General features: G+C 39.4%; 1 protein-coding gene across 1 annotated transcript in view; it reads right to left on the minus strand.

Annotated features, from left to right (window-relative positions):
* The window catches only part of FAM199X (family with sequence similarity 199, X-linked), a 33,984-nt gene that overhangs the window by 12,414 nt on the left and 4,966 nt on the right, over positions 1-16,604 (minus strand). Inside the window, exons 2-3 of the mRNA XM_044682656.1 lie at positions 16,545-16,601; positions 6,770-6,989 (exon numbers count right to left, since the gene is read on the minus strand). Coding sequence (XP_044538591.1) covers positions 6,770-6,989; positions 16,545-16,601 — 277 coding nt within the window. The remainder of the gene's footprint in view (positions 1-6,769; positions 6,990-16,544; positions 16,602-16,604) is intronic.

Consider the following 16,604-nt stretch of genomic DNA (forward strand, 5'->3'; position numbering starts at 1 on the left):
TAATCCAAAACAGGAAACCCATTGGACCACGGGAAATGTAGTTTTTAAGGTCCCCACGTGTCCATAGAAAATATATATATACTTTTAAATGGCATTTCCCAAATTCCAATTTTACAATTCCCCCTGGGATCCGGCAAAAAAAAAAAGGTTGGTCTTTTTTCTTCGCTGGATCCGTAAACATAGACAACTTCTAAAATTTTAGGAATTTGGGGGATAAAAGAAATAGATGAACAAATGGATAAAACTAGCCGCATTGACAAAAAACCAATTTGGGGGCAGTCCCCTATTGGTATATTAGTGTACAATTAAAACAATATATACAACTCAATTTCCAACTCCCCATAATTTCAATTAACTGCACCCCAAAGTTCAAATTTGGTCTTCATGGTACAGTGAAGGCTTTTCAGGCATCTTCATGGTGTCTTCACCAAACAGGTTCGTAGTCTGGATTCTGGGGAGATGGCAAGATCCTTATCCTGAAATTATTCTCAAAAGAATTTAAACTTTACATTATAGATTATAAAACATATTCTTCTGAGAATTATACAATTACACCCCAAGACTGGCAAACAAACATATTACTGAACAGTTATCAGCACAACTATCTGATATTGGGCAAGGATAGATATGCTTACCAGGCAGCCAACCAAATGTTTACAAAATGCTGATATGTTTGGTGAACTTACTCAAAAAGAAAAACTAGCAAAGCACTTATCATTTAACAAATATTCTTGGAAAAAGTGGTTGGGAAAAAAAAGAAAAAGTGGTTGGAATTTTTAAAGAACTCAGATCAATGAAAGGACCAACCCAGGCTCCAAAGGACTGATGAAAAACAATACCTACACTCCTGACAAAGAAGTAATGGAGGATGAGTACAAAATGCAGCATGCATTTTCAAAGTCAATGTGGGGAAATTTGTTTTACTTGACTATGTATATTTCATTTTTTTCCAGTTGGGCTGGAGAAAGGAGAGAGAATGGAAATCCAGTCTTGGTATTACCAAAAAAATACAAAGAAAGAAAATAAAGGAAGCCACTGAAGCATTTTTAAATGCCCAGAAGAGAATAGATGGAAGGGCTAGAGGGAATCATGAACAAACAGGACAGTCTTGAAAGTTACCTGCTAAATTTGCTTTAAAAGGAAAACAAGAAGTATCTAAGAGAGGTAAACAGTTTCAGGTATAACAATCTTCTTTTTCTGACCTACCACATATATGGACATGTCATCTTTGTCAGATTGAAAACAAACAAAAAATTTTAAATAAACAAGAGCAAAATAAATCTTGAAAATTAGAGAAGAAAAATTACAAGGCTACTGACATTAAGAAAAAAAATTTGTTGGCGATTTGGTAGGAAAGGGACTTAGTCCCACATCCTACAAAATATACTCCCCTCTAAGTGAATTCCAACTGGATATGTGCAAAAGAAATTAATTATTTAAATTCAAAAAAGAGAAGAGCTTTTTTATAGCAACAAAATTGATGTACCTGACCAAATTAAAATAGAAACTCAGTATAACATAGACTACTTAAAAAAAAAAAAAGCACAACAGAACAATGTGGTACTGGCTAAGAAATAGAGTGGTGGATCAGTGGAACAGACTAGGTACACAGTATTAAATGACCATAGTTACCTAGTGTTTGATAAACCCAAAGATCCCAGCTTTTGGGACAAGTACTCGCTATTTGACAAAAACTAGTGGAAAGCAGTTTGGCAGAAACTAGGTCTAGATTAACATCGTACACTGTATACCAAGATAAGGTCAAAATGGGTACATGATTTAGACATAAAGGGTGATAACATAAACAAATAGGGGGAGCATGGAATAGTTTACCAGTCAGATCTATGGATAAGGGAAGAATTTATGACCAAAGAGGAGATAAAGAACATTACAGGACACAAAAAGGATAGTTTTGATTACATCAGATTTAAAAGGTCATGTACAAACAAAACCAATGCTGGCAAGACTAGAAGGAAAGCAGGAAACTAGGGGAATAATTTAAGAAACGGTTTCTCTTATAAAAGGCCTCATTTCAGGGGCAGCTGGGTAGCTCAGTGGATTGAGAGTCAGGCCTAGAGACAGGAGGTCCTAGGTTCAAATCCGGCCTCAGACACTTCCCAGCTGTGTGACCCTGGGCAAGTCCCTTGACCCCCATTGCCCACCCTTACCACTCTTCCACCTAGGAACCAATACACAGAAGTTAAGGGTTTAAAAATAATTAATAAAATAAAGGCCTCATTTCTCAAGTATATAGAGAACTGAGTCAGATTTATGAGAATATTTGTTATTGTGAGTTTTAATGTGATAGCAAAGAAATAAATTATTTGATATTATTCTGTTCTCAGAAAAAAAAGCACAACAGATTGGTAAAAAAAAAAAGAGTACAATTATATATGACACATAAAGACTTGACATCTCAAATATCTAAGGAACTGTTTTTTTTAATCATAATAGTAGCATATAGTCCACAATGGATAAATGATCTCATCTTCCAAAGAGAAGACACTTGAAAAATGTCCAACTTCACTGATAATCAAAGAGATGCAAAGGAAAACAACTCTGAGGACTGTCAGATTGGCGATAATAACAATAATAAAGCAACAGGGGTTGTGAGATACAGGTTCTTTGCTGATAGTATTACAAATCTGTGGAATCTTTCTGGACAACCATCTATCTGACAGAATATAGAAGTCATAAAATGCTTTTGCTTTTTTATAAGGCAAGGTAAAATTGTAAGTAAATTAATATGAACACAACAAATAGGCAAGATTATCAAGGGACATATTGGGGTAAAAAGGCAGGCTAATGGGATTCTAAAAGGAAAAAGATGACTGGGGGAGTAGTCAGGCAGAAGGAGTCAATGATAATCTGTACTTTGGAGCCCAAGTGACAAAATGCTGCTGTCTCCCACTAACAAAAAGAGACAAGTAGTAAGAGGCATTTTGAGTTTGACCCATTGAGAGAAGATGTAAATTTCTGGGTCATTCCCAAAGGTAAAAATTATAGCTAAAAAAGCAGAGTAGGTAAATAAAGTAAATATAATTTAATGCAAATGAAAAAAATTCTTTGTATAACTGCAAAAGCAGCTACTGATATTAATGACTAGACTATCATTTCATTGAGGACTAACAAATCCAAGTGCTTATTAAGAGACTTCTAACAGTTTACTCGTTTTTTTTAGAACACAGTTTAAAAAATGCTTGAATCGGACCAAACTAAAACTTGTTCAAAAAAGTAAGAATGCTGCCAGGCCACACTACCTCCAGTTAATAATAATCCTGGTACTGTCATTATGTACAAAAGTAAAACCCTGTACTTTAAGAATTTAAGTTCTAATTGTTATGGATGCAATTATATGAAGGATGACCCTTCGACCAAAAAAAAAACAAAAAAACCTCAATGTGTTTCTTTAGGAAAGAAGAAAGGCAAAACTATTGTGCTATAAGAAATGACAAGGGGGATAATTTCAGAGAAACTTGGAAGTCTTATATGAACTGATGAAGAGAGCAGAACCAAGAGACCATCATACACAGTAACAGCAATGCTGGAATGATCATCAACTACTATGAAGGACTTAGCTACTCTGATCAAGAAAGAGATTCAAAACAATTCCAAAAGACTCATGATGAAAAATGATATCCAGATCCAGAGAGATCTGATGGACTCTGAATACAGACTGAAGCATAATTTTTTCCTTTATTTTCCTTGCTTCCCCCCCGACCTGGAACACAACTAATATATAAATAGGTTTTACATGACTTCACATGTATAATGGGTATCATATTTCTTGACTTCTCAATGGGTGAGAGAGGGGGTAGAGAATTTGGAACTAAAAATAAATAAATATTTTTAAACCCCAAGGAAGAAAAGGCAGGCAGTAAAAAGAGCTGAATTTGAAGCCAGAGGAACTGGTTCTGTTACTACCTATGTGACCTTGGGAAAGTAACTAAGCTGTCTGGATTTCAAAGGTGTAAAGGAGCTCACCAAGAGCTTCTTTGATCTCTTTATCATACAGATAAGATATGCCATGCACATTCTCTACTTAGAGTCATATGCTCCACATAGGAGAAAAACAGTAGAGATGACTAGCAAACCATTTAAGAGTATATACAATTTCATCGGTGTGGGCATCTCTTCTGTTTTCCCAACTCCCTGTCTGCTCCACGCCTTTGTGAATTTATGTGGGCTGTGAATTTTTTTAAAAGATATTTTCACAGCTATTTCAATAGAAATAGTTTCTTTTGCATCATATGTAGTTTATGTTAGGCATTTAAACATTCTGCAAAGGAGGTTCATAGGCTTCACTACATTGTCAAAGGGGTACAAAGACTAAAAATAAATTTAAGGTCTTCTGTATTAATGCTATAACCAAACCCATTTGTCAACTTCTAGCAGGCAGACAGCACAACGGATAGAGTCCTGAACTTGGAATCAGGAAGAGCTGAATTCAAATCCTTCATAAGATCCTTAGTAGCTATGTGACCCTGGACAAATCATAAAATGGGGATAATAATAGCAATCTGCCTCCCAGGGCTGTTGAGAAGATAAATAAGATAAGACAGGTAAAAAGCTTTGTGAACCTTCAAGTGTTACTTAGATATCATCATCATTTAACCAAGTTCTCAGAAATGAAGAGTCTGAGGATCAGGTAAGCTGTTTTGCCCAATGGTGGTAGGTGCCACAACATGAATCCAAATTTGCCTTCCATTTCAGGACTCTGTAATAAGAAGTGATATTTCAATGGTGCTTGAAGGTTTGGAAGCCACTTACATCAACTTATTTGAGCCTTGTAACAACCCTGTGACTGGACAGTGTCTAAGGTCCCTTCCAGTTCTAAATCTATGAGCCTAGGAAGGAAGGGGATTTTCTCTTTTGATCAGTGAAAAAGAGAATAAACTCCCTAGAAGCCTGAGTTTCTAAGATCTAAATTTCTGAAATGTTAATTCAAATTTAGTTATGATCTCTCAAAGATAATATGTTTTAAAATTTTTCCAATTTGTTTCAGTAGTATATATATGTAAGCAAACTTAACTCCATCAGAATATTAAGAGGGTGTACATGCTCTAATTTCGGGAGATTTAAAATTCTAAAATATTTATACAAATGTAATTATAATCTCTCAATGACAATGTTTTTTTATTTCTGATTTGTTTAAATAGCTTACTTAAGCAAATTAAATCCATCAGATTATTAAGAGTATCCATATTCTAATTTCTGAAGGTTTATATTTTTGAAATATGTATACAAATGTAATCATAATCTCAATGACAACATGTTTTAAAGATTTTTTTCATTTGTGAAATAGCATATTTAAGCAAACTTAAATCCACCAGATTATTAAGAGAGTATATATACTCCAATTTCAGAAGTGGGGAAGCATTATTGGGTATAATTAGATTCTAGTCTAATATTGCAATCACTCATATTCACACAATAGCAAATAGCTAGTGATAGCTTTCCCTTACAACTACATATGAAAATGCTAAATAAATTCCATAAGATCATCAAGGTTAAAAAAAAATGTCATTTCTTAGCTGACCCACCGGGAAGTATTCAATCTAATTGCTTTCTTGGGAAACTGTGTAGTCCCTTATTATGAACAAGTGACAAGTTGTGGGCAATGGGAGGCTATCTGACTTCCAAACTGCAGTGTTACAATGATTTATTTGCATTTGCTGACAAAGGCTACATACTCCAGCTGTACCAGCATGATCATCTACTCTGAAACAAAAGACATTTTATAAATGCGTGGTTTGGGGGACAAGGAGAGGAATGAATGAAAGGGAAAAAACCAGGCAAGCAACAAGCCTCCCCAAAGCAGGGTGGTAGGGTATCCTGGTGGCAAGCACACTGTATGCAGTTGGAGTCAGAAGACTGGTTCTTCTGCTTCGGGTGTGTGTGACCCAAGATTTCCCTGTCTTATCTACAAGACCTCTTCTAGCTCCAATTCTACCTAAAGCCCTTATGGACCTGTTACAAATTGTTTCTGTGAACAGCAATATCACACCAACTTGAAAGAGCACAAGTACTATGCAAGAACATGGGATAATTTTGCACATTATCACCAAAGTTACCAAGTGTAAGTCCTTCTCTGCCTTGCTTCAGGAACTTATGAACTGCCAGCCACTTAGCCTATCTCATTTTCCTCATCTATAAAATAGGGATAATAATAGCAGCTACCTCCCACGTTGTTGTGGGGATCAAATGAGATAACATTTGTCAAGTATTCAGCAAATCTCAATGGAATAGGAGCTCTTAGCATAATTCTCATCTATGGCCTTCAAAGTCTTTTACAATACACATAAGTAGAATGGATGCCTACAACAAGCATCAGAAATTTTTAAGATTCATCAACTCAGGTTGGGGAGTTTCTTCACTGGGATCAGAAACTGGGAGGGTCTGAGATAGCTATTTGAGGCAAGAGAAGGAGTAGCTACAGGCCACTGCAGTTGGCCAGGAGTTTTATCCAATCAGAAGCTGCAAATATTGACACGAGGTTAAAGCAGGTCCGAACAAAGGAAAAACACAAACTTACCTGTCATTACCTCCATTCTTTATGAGCATAAGAACTACTGAGCCTAAGTGAACCAATACTGGAGTTAAACAATATAAAATGATATTTATTATATTCTTGAATTAGCAGCTTTGGATTGGGTTATCAGATCTGAGGGACAATGGAAAAAATGCAATTTGAAGTTAAGGAAAAAAGCAAAGAGCCATCAAAGGAATCCTATTTTGTATGTCTACTGAAGAGAAAAAAAGGACCTACCTGCCACTCAAACTCACTGTCTGACCAGTCCCAGTAAGTGCTAATAGAAGAAGAGACATCACTGCAGACACTCCCCTCAGGGAATAAGTCAAAAGATGTGAACTCCTGGTCATCAAGTAGGGAATAGCAGTCATCCTGGTCACCAACAGAAACTGATGAAAAGAGCTCCTCACTGCATTCTGAGCTGGCTACGCTAGTTCCACAGGAAGTTAAGTTCCACCTGTAGAAAACCCAACCAAGAGGAAATCAGCAACGATGGCCATGACAACAAAAGGAGCAATATTTTAACTCAAATCCACACATACACATGTATATGCACATAAACAGCTGTGGCACAGCCTGGTACACAGAAAGGCAATATTTAGTGAACTGAAAAAAACAACAATTGAGATGAGGAAGCTGAGGGAGGTACATTCAAGGGAAAAAATTTCCCTCAGAGTTTAAAGGGGAACCCAAACCTGAAGGACAATAATGGAACTACTGGGTAATAGATATTTTAAAACCATAATATATGTAATATAGTCATGGTAAAATCATATAATTCTCTTTTCTGATCTTTTTTTTGGTATAAAGAAATATTTGTATTTATGTGTGTCAAGTTTATAATTATAAAAACACAAACAAAAAGAATTTACTTCCATAAAAGTTTCATGACTGAAAAATGAGCCTGGTTTCGAAAAGTGCTTAAGGGGGCGAAAATTATGTCCTATTTCCTTGCTACCTGTGAATTTAAAAGAATATTATCATCTCCACATTTTAAGAACTGTATACATTAGACATTGAGGAGAAATTGATGCATGTAGTGATTGAGAATTCTGCCCGAAGTCAAGCAAATCATGGCATCATAGCCTGTCAGTTAGAAATGGGCCTTACCAAAATGACAGAAAAGGAAAGTGATAACCATAGGAGGGGATGTGGCAAAATTGGGACATTAATGCTTTGTTGGTGGAGTTGTGAACTGATGAAACCATTCTGGAGGGCAATTTAGAACTATGCCCAAAGAGCTCTAAAACTGTGCACATCTTTTGATCCAATAATACTGATATTAGGTCTGTCTCCCAAAGAGATAATAAAAAAGAGGGAAGGGTCTACTTATACAAAAACATTTTTGCAGCCCTTTTTATGATGTCAAAGAATTGGAAATTGAGATGTTCAGCAGCTAGGAAATTTGTTCAAATGATGGTGGTAAAATAATACTACAGTGCTGTAAGAAATGAGGAATAGGATGATTTCAGAAAGAACTGAAAAGACCTACATGAACTGATGCAGAACTTAAGCAAAAGCAGGAGAATACTGTACACAGTGACATCAATATTGTATGATCATGATGGGGCAGCTGGGTAGCTCAGTGGATGGAGAGTCAGGCCTAGAGACAGGAGGTCCTAGGTTCAAATCCAGCTTCAGACACTTCCCAGCTGTGTGACCCTGGGCAAGTCACTTGACCCCCATTGCCCACCCTTACCAGTCTTCCACCTAGGAGCCAATACACAGAAGTTAAGGGTTTAAAAAAATGTAAAAAAAAATATTGTATGATGATGAACAGTAAAAGATTTCACTACTCTCATCAATCCAATGATCCAGGACAGTTCTGAAGGACTTATGACAGACTGTTCTCCACCTCCAGAGAAAGAATGGTTGGAGTCTGATGCAGATCAAAGCATACCATTTTTCACTTTAGTTTATTTGGGTTTTGATTCTGAGGTTTTGATTTTATATGAGTATTCTCTTAAAACAATGAACAATATAGAAATAGGTATGGCATGATAATACACAATTTAACCAGATCAAATTGCTTACCATCTCTGGGAAGGGAAGGAGGAAGACAATTTGGATCTTATAACTTCAGAAAATGTATGTGGAAAATTGTTATTACACGTAATTGGTAAAATAAAATATTTTTTAAAAGGGGGGGGGGCTTAAAGGTTACTGAGTCCAACCATCTCAATTACAAAAGGAAAAAACTGAATCGCAGAAAGATGAGCTGTCCCAATTCATTTAACTGGTCAATAGTGAAACCAGGCTTAGAGCTCCAAGACTCCTATCTCCCAATGCACTGTTTCCCTAAACGTGGTATGATTTCCATGTAAAATCTATATCAGATTACCTATTGTCTCAGCAAGGGAGGGGAGGGAAGGGAAGAAGAGAGAATTTGGGACTTAAAATTTTAAAAATTTGTTAAAAATTGGTTTTAAATGTAATTGGGGACAAAATAAAATATATTTAAAAATAAAAGAAAAAATGCTGCAATTTCAAAGGAAAAAATGAATCCCATGCCCCTGGTTTGTAAAAACTTTTGCACAAAAACAATTTATGTGAAAAACAGGCAAAATTGGACTGAAGACACAGACCATAGAGACTCTAAGAAAGAACTTGTGATCTCTGAGCACAGCTTTGCTACAGTGACTCACTACAAGACACAGCAAGGTCAGCAAATTCCTCTCTTCTTACCACCTACCAGGAAGGATGCTGTGAGGTTAACATTTGCAGCAGGCTCAAATCCTAGAATTAAATATAGCTAGTTTGTAAAATATGACTGAATTCCAAAAGAGACCTCTACTCACAAATACTGACTGAATTTTGAAGGAAAACCTGGAAGTATGAACAAAATGTTCAAGCTCAAAACAAACATCCACACTTTCCAGTTTAAAAAAAAACAAAACACAAAAATGGTCCCATACCCCACTATTATTTGACTCAGAAATGGAAAAGCTACACAGCAATAAGATACAAGAATAACTAAAAGTATAAATACATCTGCCAAATTAAACTGGCCCTATTTGCAGACCTTAATAGTTTATTTAGAAAACTATGACTCATTAAAGAAATTTGGATACATAATAATAAAAATTATACTAAGTTTAGTTACAGATTTAGAGCTTAAGTCAAATTAACAAAGAACCACTCTATAAAATGAGACAAAATACAATGGGGGGGGGGGATATAAAAGAAAAAAAACAAGAAATGGTCCAAAATGACTAGATCTCGAGAGTACTATAAAAAGAATAATTATCAAAACCATTAGATGCTAGCTAAAAAAACAAAAAGCAGATCATTGTTACAGGCTGGACAAGCAGCAACAAGCTCCTAAGACAATGGAATCAAAGGTAAAATGGGAATAGTCTCTGTCCTCAAGGGGTTATTTATCCCTTCCCAAAAAAACCCTCAGAGATAAATCCAGCTCAGTCATCAAATCTAAACAAAAAGAGAACATTCTTTAAAGTGTTCCCTCACACTCCTAGGGGACTTGTCAATATGATTCTTTTTTGACAGACCAGAAAGTCTCAGAAGGGAGCAAGGAGCTTATCCCATGAAGATCTCTAAGCCCTCAAAATTCTGTATAAGGAGATTTTACAGGATGCTAGACACTACACAGCACACATTAGGCAAGCCAGGAGCTTTCCATGGGCTGAGTGAGGTGACAGGGGTCACCTCAGTGAGAAGGTATCTGATGTGGCATAATTACAAACCACTCTCTTTTCTCTAAGTTTTATGACACTACAATCTCCTAGTTCTCCTCCTACTCACTTGACTGTGCTCCTCTGTCTCCTTGGCCAGCTCCTCAGCCAAATAGCTACTGTCTTTAACTATCTCTAAACACCTTTCCTGGGCCCCCTTCTCTTCCCTTTCTAAACTAATTCACTTGGTAATCTCATCAACTTCAGGTTGTTTAGTCATTTCAGTCATGCCTGACTTTGTGACCCCATTTCGGATCTTCTTGGCAAAGATACCAGAGTGGTTTGCCATTTCCTTTTTTGGCTCATTTTACAGATGAGGAAACTGAGTCAAACAGAGTGGAAATGACTTGCCCAGGGCCACAGCTAGGAAGTATCTAAGGCTGGATTTGAACTCAGAGTCTTCTTGACTTCACAACTTTCTAACCCTAACCCTCTAGCTGCCCATCAGCTCACATGGACTCAACTATCATGGCTAAGTAGATGTAATCAGCCTTAACCTCTCTCTAGGCTTGCATCTCCAACTGCCCAGTAGATATTTCAAACTGGATGTCCTGTAGATATATCAAACTGAACATCTCCAAAAGGGAATTCTCTTTCCCCATAAAACTTCTCTTCTTCCTAATTTGCTTATTCCTGTTGAGGGTTCCACCACCAAGCTCCTCACCTTCTCCCTCGCTTTTACCCCACTCCCTATCAATGTCCAATTAATTGTCAAGTCCTGTCATTTTTATCTTCCTAATTTCTCTCCTCTAACACTGACACTGCCTGGTGCAGGGTCATCCCCTCCCACAGCTGCCAGTCAGTTGGTCTCCCTGCCACAAGTCTCTCCCCACTCTATCAGCCGTCAAATTGATCTTCCTTAAGTGCAGGTCTGAACATGTCTCAGATGCACATGCATGCACACACACATCACACTCCAATTCGATTAACTCTAGGTACTCCCTCTGGCCCTCAGGATCAAAGAGAAACTCTTCTCTCTGGTTTTCCAGAAGCTGAGCCCTTCCTACTTTTCTAGGCTTCTTACAACCCCTCATGCTCTGAGAACCAGTGATCCTGGCTTCCTAGATATTACTGCCAGAATATTCTATCTCCTGGCTCCAGGCATTTTCACTGACCAGCCTCCACTCCTGGAAGTTCCCAACATTAGGCTCGGGAAGCTTCTGATTTTCCTGGTATCACCTAGGTAGTGAAGATTGGAGTTGGGATTCAAAACCCAGACATGTTAGCTTCCCAAGCCATTGCCCTTTTCCCTGAGTCATGTGGCCTTTCCCCAAGTCTCAGACGTGCTAGAGGTGCTTGCTTTTCCCAGTTTCAATCAGTCATCAAACATTTATTAAGCACCTACTGTAGGACAGGCACTGTGCTAAGGATCAGGATTTCAAGAAAAGCCAAATTAAAGAGTGTCTGCTCTCAAGCTCACATTCAAAAAACTATGTGCAAACAAGACATATACTGGATCAACTGGAGATATCAATGGACGGATGGCACCAGCATTGAAGTCACACAGTTCTGAAGTGTCTGAGGCTGGATTTGAACTTAAGTCTACAGGACTCCATTGATTCACCCAACTGCCCCAAAATCTAGTTGTCTTCACAATGAAGATGATCATGCACTGATTATGTCTCTGTCTCAGGGCTGTTGTGACAAACATGAAGTGAGGGATGTAAAGCATTTTGAAAATCCCCAAGAACAAAGTCAGTTCCTGCAGAGCTGGGCCTACTTGTCACTGCCTTTATATTTTGTCTTTTTGCTTATATAAGCTCTCTAAATGTAAGATAGCTAGCATTAGGCTTACTAAACTGGACATCATTTGTGCCTTGTTCCCCAAACTAGAATGCCAGTCCTGGAGGAACAGCTCCCATTTTGCATGTTCCCCAGAGAAGCTGGGACATAGGAGGATCCCAGATATGTGCTGATCCGATTGGGTGGTGAATTGTTTCATTCACCTGTGGTCACATGAGGAGCTATATTGATTGCACCAAAAATCAAAATCTGTAACTTTGCAATTTTCTCAATCTTTGGCACCCCAATCACCAATGTACTGAAGAACAAATCTTTACAACTGATACTATCTTTGCCTCCAGGTACCTAAAAGGACCCAATGTACCTGATAGAAAAGATATGGCTGACAAAAAGGAGAGTCTTTATTCTATAAATATTTAGCAGAGAAGAGAGGTCCTAAATAGTGTCAAGGTCAGAGAAGACTCCCTGCCAATGGCACAATCCAGGCAGCTATAATGTCAATAACACTGTGTTTGCCAGACATTTACTCATGAAAGATTGCTATCTGAAGAAGATGCCATGGGCTGGTGTACTCCAGCATTAGGAACTCTGGAGCCCAGAGGCCACTAAAGACTGATATTATAACAAATTGCCTTGATGAGCCAAGTGCCCAAAGAGAAACCCACTGCTGACACCTGGACAGCACTCCTGTCCCAGGCACATTTTTCTTCCTTTGAGATTCTCCTTGCCCTGGGACTTACTGCTACTTGTCGAGGAGTCTCTGTTCTGCCCTGGGCTGCCAACAGTGGCATAGCCCTTTATTACTATTGAAGGTCCAGGGACTGATCTGAAGATCCCTTCTCCCTGGAACCTATTGCCACATATGCAGACACTGTCAGCTTCATCTTGGTAAACACGACTAGGATAAGCAACAACACCTTAGCCCTCTGTGTGGTAGCCACATGCAGGGAATCCTCTAAGAGTACACCATCCTTTAACACCTTGAGATGAAAGCAAAGGAACTGGCACCTTCTCAGCCAGACCTTTTGGGAGTGGACCACCAGCTATTTACCAAACCAGATCCACCCAAAACCCACTCTCCTTGCTGGTTCAAATCATTCTTCCTTGGCCTTTGAGAGAATACAGTCTGATTCCACACTCCATCCTCACAGGGCCCTAGAAAGTTACTGTTTCCCACCTCTTCAGGCTAGCCAACTCCCATCTCCTCTCGTACTAGTTTAAAATTCTGAGATTGCCATCTATCAAGGAGAAAATCCCCCTTCTTTAACTCCCACGAAGCACACTCTCTTCCCTGATTCCCATCAGTGCTGCATTTCTTCTAACCTCTTCTATCATGCCCTACAGGATTCGAATTTAATCATTAATAAACTTCTGTTCTTCCTAGATCTTCTCTCACATTCTCTTTCCTGACTCAGAAAAATCTGGCTTTCTCAGGAAAATACTACATCCTTGGCCATCCTCTCCCATACTCTCATGCCCCCAATACACTAAGCCAAGAGGAAGAAAAGACATATTCCTTGCTCCTCACTGCCACTTCCAGATTGTCCCTTTGCCACCACTCTCAGTCAGTGACCTCCTCTGAGGTATACTCATCTTTATCACATAGTTCCATCCCAAAATATTATATACTCTGGCTTTGGATCCCATCTCTTTAGCAATGGAAAAGACCTCGGAAGCCATCTACTCCAAGCTGTACCTGAAAAATGATCCCCTCTAGGACACACATCATTCCTCTTCAGGTACTCTACATTCCAGCCAAACTGGCTAAGCTCCCACTCATGCTCTTAATAACATCCCTCTCTGCCTCCACTGACTATGACCACTTCCATCATTCACTACTCTCCTCTACATCCTCTATCTCCTGGCTCCTTTCCTACCATCTGCAAACATGCCCAGGTCTCTCTCTTCCTTAAAAATCCTTCACTCAATCCTGCCATCTCCTCTAGTTATATTCTTGTACCTCTTCTTTCTCTTTTGCAGTCAAACGGCTAGTATCTTCTAGTCTAGCCTCCCTATTTTTTTCTGAGGATTCCACCATCATTTTAGTCCCACAAATATGGAACCTCAGAGTCATTTGAAACTCTTCCTTGTCCCCAGATGCTTCTGTCTCTATCTCCACATTTCGGAACCAGTCTCCTCTCCACTCACAAGGCTACCATTACAGGTCAGGCCCTCATCACCCCTTGCCAAGATCTTTATAACTAGCCTCCCAAGTGGTCTGTTCCTAGTGCCAGGAAGAAATATTATAATCAGCCTCCCAAGAGGTCTGTTCCTAGTCCTTCCCTACTCAAGAGTCTTTAATTCAGCTCTTAAAATGGCTCCCTTGAAACAAATGTATGCCAGGCAGTATTTTGTAATATATAAAAGGTAGAGTCAGGAACTCCTTTGTTCAAGTTTGGCCTCTGATGCATCCTGGTTACATGACCTTGGGCAAGTCATTTAAAATCTCAGCACCAGGGCAGCTGGGTAGCTCAGTGGATTGAGAGCCAGGCCTAGAGACAGGAGGTCCTAGGTTCAAATCCGGCCTCAGACACTTCCCAGCTGTGTGACCCTGGGCAAGTCACTTGACCCCCATTGCCTACCCTTACCACTCTTCCACAATACACAGAAGTTAAGGGTTTAAAATTAAAAAAAAAAATCTCAGCACCTCAGTCAACTGAAATTATAAACTGCAGAACAGTTGTTAACCTGCAGTGGTAAGAAAGTGTTTCCTATGTCAGTAAAATTATAGGTTTAAAAAAATTAAAAATAAATGTATATTTGGGAATGATGCTTCTTTTCAAGGAATGAAATCTGAACTAAAATTTCATGCCTGGCTCAAAGAATTCAGTAACTACTTAAAATCAATCCTCTGGGTAATTCAGGAGAGGATATTTTCCCCAGGTACAATCAAGAGAAATGGTTGCTTAATAAATGTCTGTTGAATTCTACTGAAGATGAAGATTAGGCCGGAGGCATAAGATAAACTCAGAAGGACAACCTTTCCAGGTTAGAGATTTCTACAACATAAACAAGGATTCATGCTGAGTCCTTAGTTGTTCAGTTAAAAGCATTTTAGAATGACTAGAACCCTGGAATTATAAATATAGATATACCTTCCCATTTTACCTTACCAATCATAGAAAAGCTATCTTCAAATATTTATAAGAGGCTGTCAGGTTGAAGAAATATTATTAGACTTGTGTAGTTTCTGAAAACAGAACTAGAATAAATGGGGAGAAGTTAAATCAATATAAGGAAAAACTTTCTAACAATTAGAGCTGTCCAACCCATGGCTTTCTAGGCAGTAAGTTTGCCACCATTCACTGAAGATATTCAAAACACAGACTATCTCCAAAGGGAGGGAAGTTGGATCCCAAAGTTCTGAGATTTCATCTATTGGACTTAAGAGTCTTGTTCAAATTTAGCACTGGTATTGGTAGAGAAAAGATTTTAAGTATATATTTTAAGTATATATTTAAGTATATATTTTAAGTATAACCACTGATTAGTAAAAATTAGGGAAACTGAGGCGTCCTTAAAATGGGGACTATATAAGAAAATAGGGATATTTGATGGGGGAAACAATGGGCCTGGGCAGATCCGGGAGGTGGACAAGAACTTAGGAGGGAATGGTGGCCAGTAACAAAACTTTGTATGGAGAAAGGCAGCCTGGTGCTGGGGGAAATGTTGCATTTGGAGTCAGAAAAGTTGGGCTGGAACCCAGGCTCCATGGACACTTATTCATTGAGGTGTTGCCTTTGGGCCCAGATACTTCATTTGTAAAGGGGGATATAGGAGTGGATGATTTTAAGACCCCTTTTCAGCTCTAAATCTTTGAATCTAAACCTGTAACATGGGCAAGATTCAGGGAGGTAGGCTAACAACTGGGCAATGCAGAGCAGTGAATGGAAAATGAGGGGATTGGACTATAGCCCCTGAAACTCCTTCCAGCTCAGGATCGAAAATCCTATGAGTGACCTTGGGTAAATCACTTCCTCTCTCTGAGCCTCGGTTTCTTCCCCTGTAAAATGCGGGGGTTGGACTATGAACTCTGCGGTCCCTTCCGGGCCTCCATCTATGATCCTGGGTGTGATCTGGAACAAAGGTGGGTTAACTTCACCTCCCAGACCCTGGGTTTCCTCATACCTCCTCTGGTCAATGTCCTAACTGTGGCCACAAATACTCCTTGGACTCCACCCTAGTATTCCAAGTCGCGATCTCGGATCCCTCCTAAGACTACATATGCGAAGCAAAGAAGCACACGGAGGATGAGGGTCGAGGACAGAGACCGTGCCAGGGCCCCGGTGAGGAAGCAGTTGGGTTGCTAGGAGCAGAGAATGGCGAGGGGCCCACTCTGGGGAGAAGAAACCAAAGGAAAAGGGGGCCGAAGGGTGAGACAAAGTGGGGGGGAGGGGAGGAGCCAAGGTCTCCAGCAGCAAAGTGGAGGCGGGGTAGGGCAGGGTCCCCCCCCCCAGTGGATACAAGAGAGATTAGGGTGTGGGGGAGCGAGGAGTCGGTGCCGGGCGCCCGGGGAAGGGGGTAAGAAGCAGGTGCCCGGGGGCTGGGCAGAGGGGGAGGGGCGGGTGGCGCCATACCTGTTGGTGTGGAAGCGGTGCAGGGGGTCGGTGCGGTGGCAGGAGGAGAGCTGGCAGCCG

The sequence above is a fragment of the Gracilinanus agilis genome, chromosome X, assembly GCF_016433145.1.
Source record: "Gracilinanus agilis isolate LMUSP501 chromosome X, AgileGrace, whole genome shotgun sequence".
Lineage (NCBI taxonomy): Eukaryota > Metazoa > Chordata > Mammalia > Didelphimorphia > Didelphidae > Gracilinanus > Gracilinanus agilis.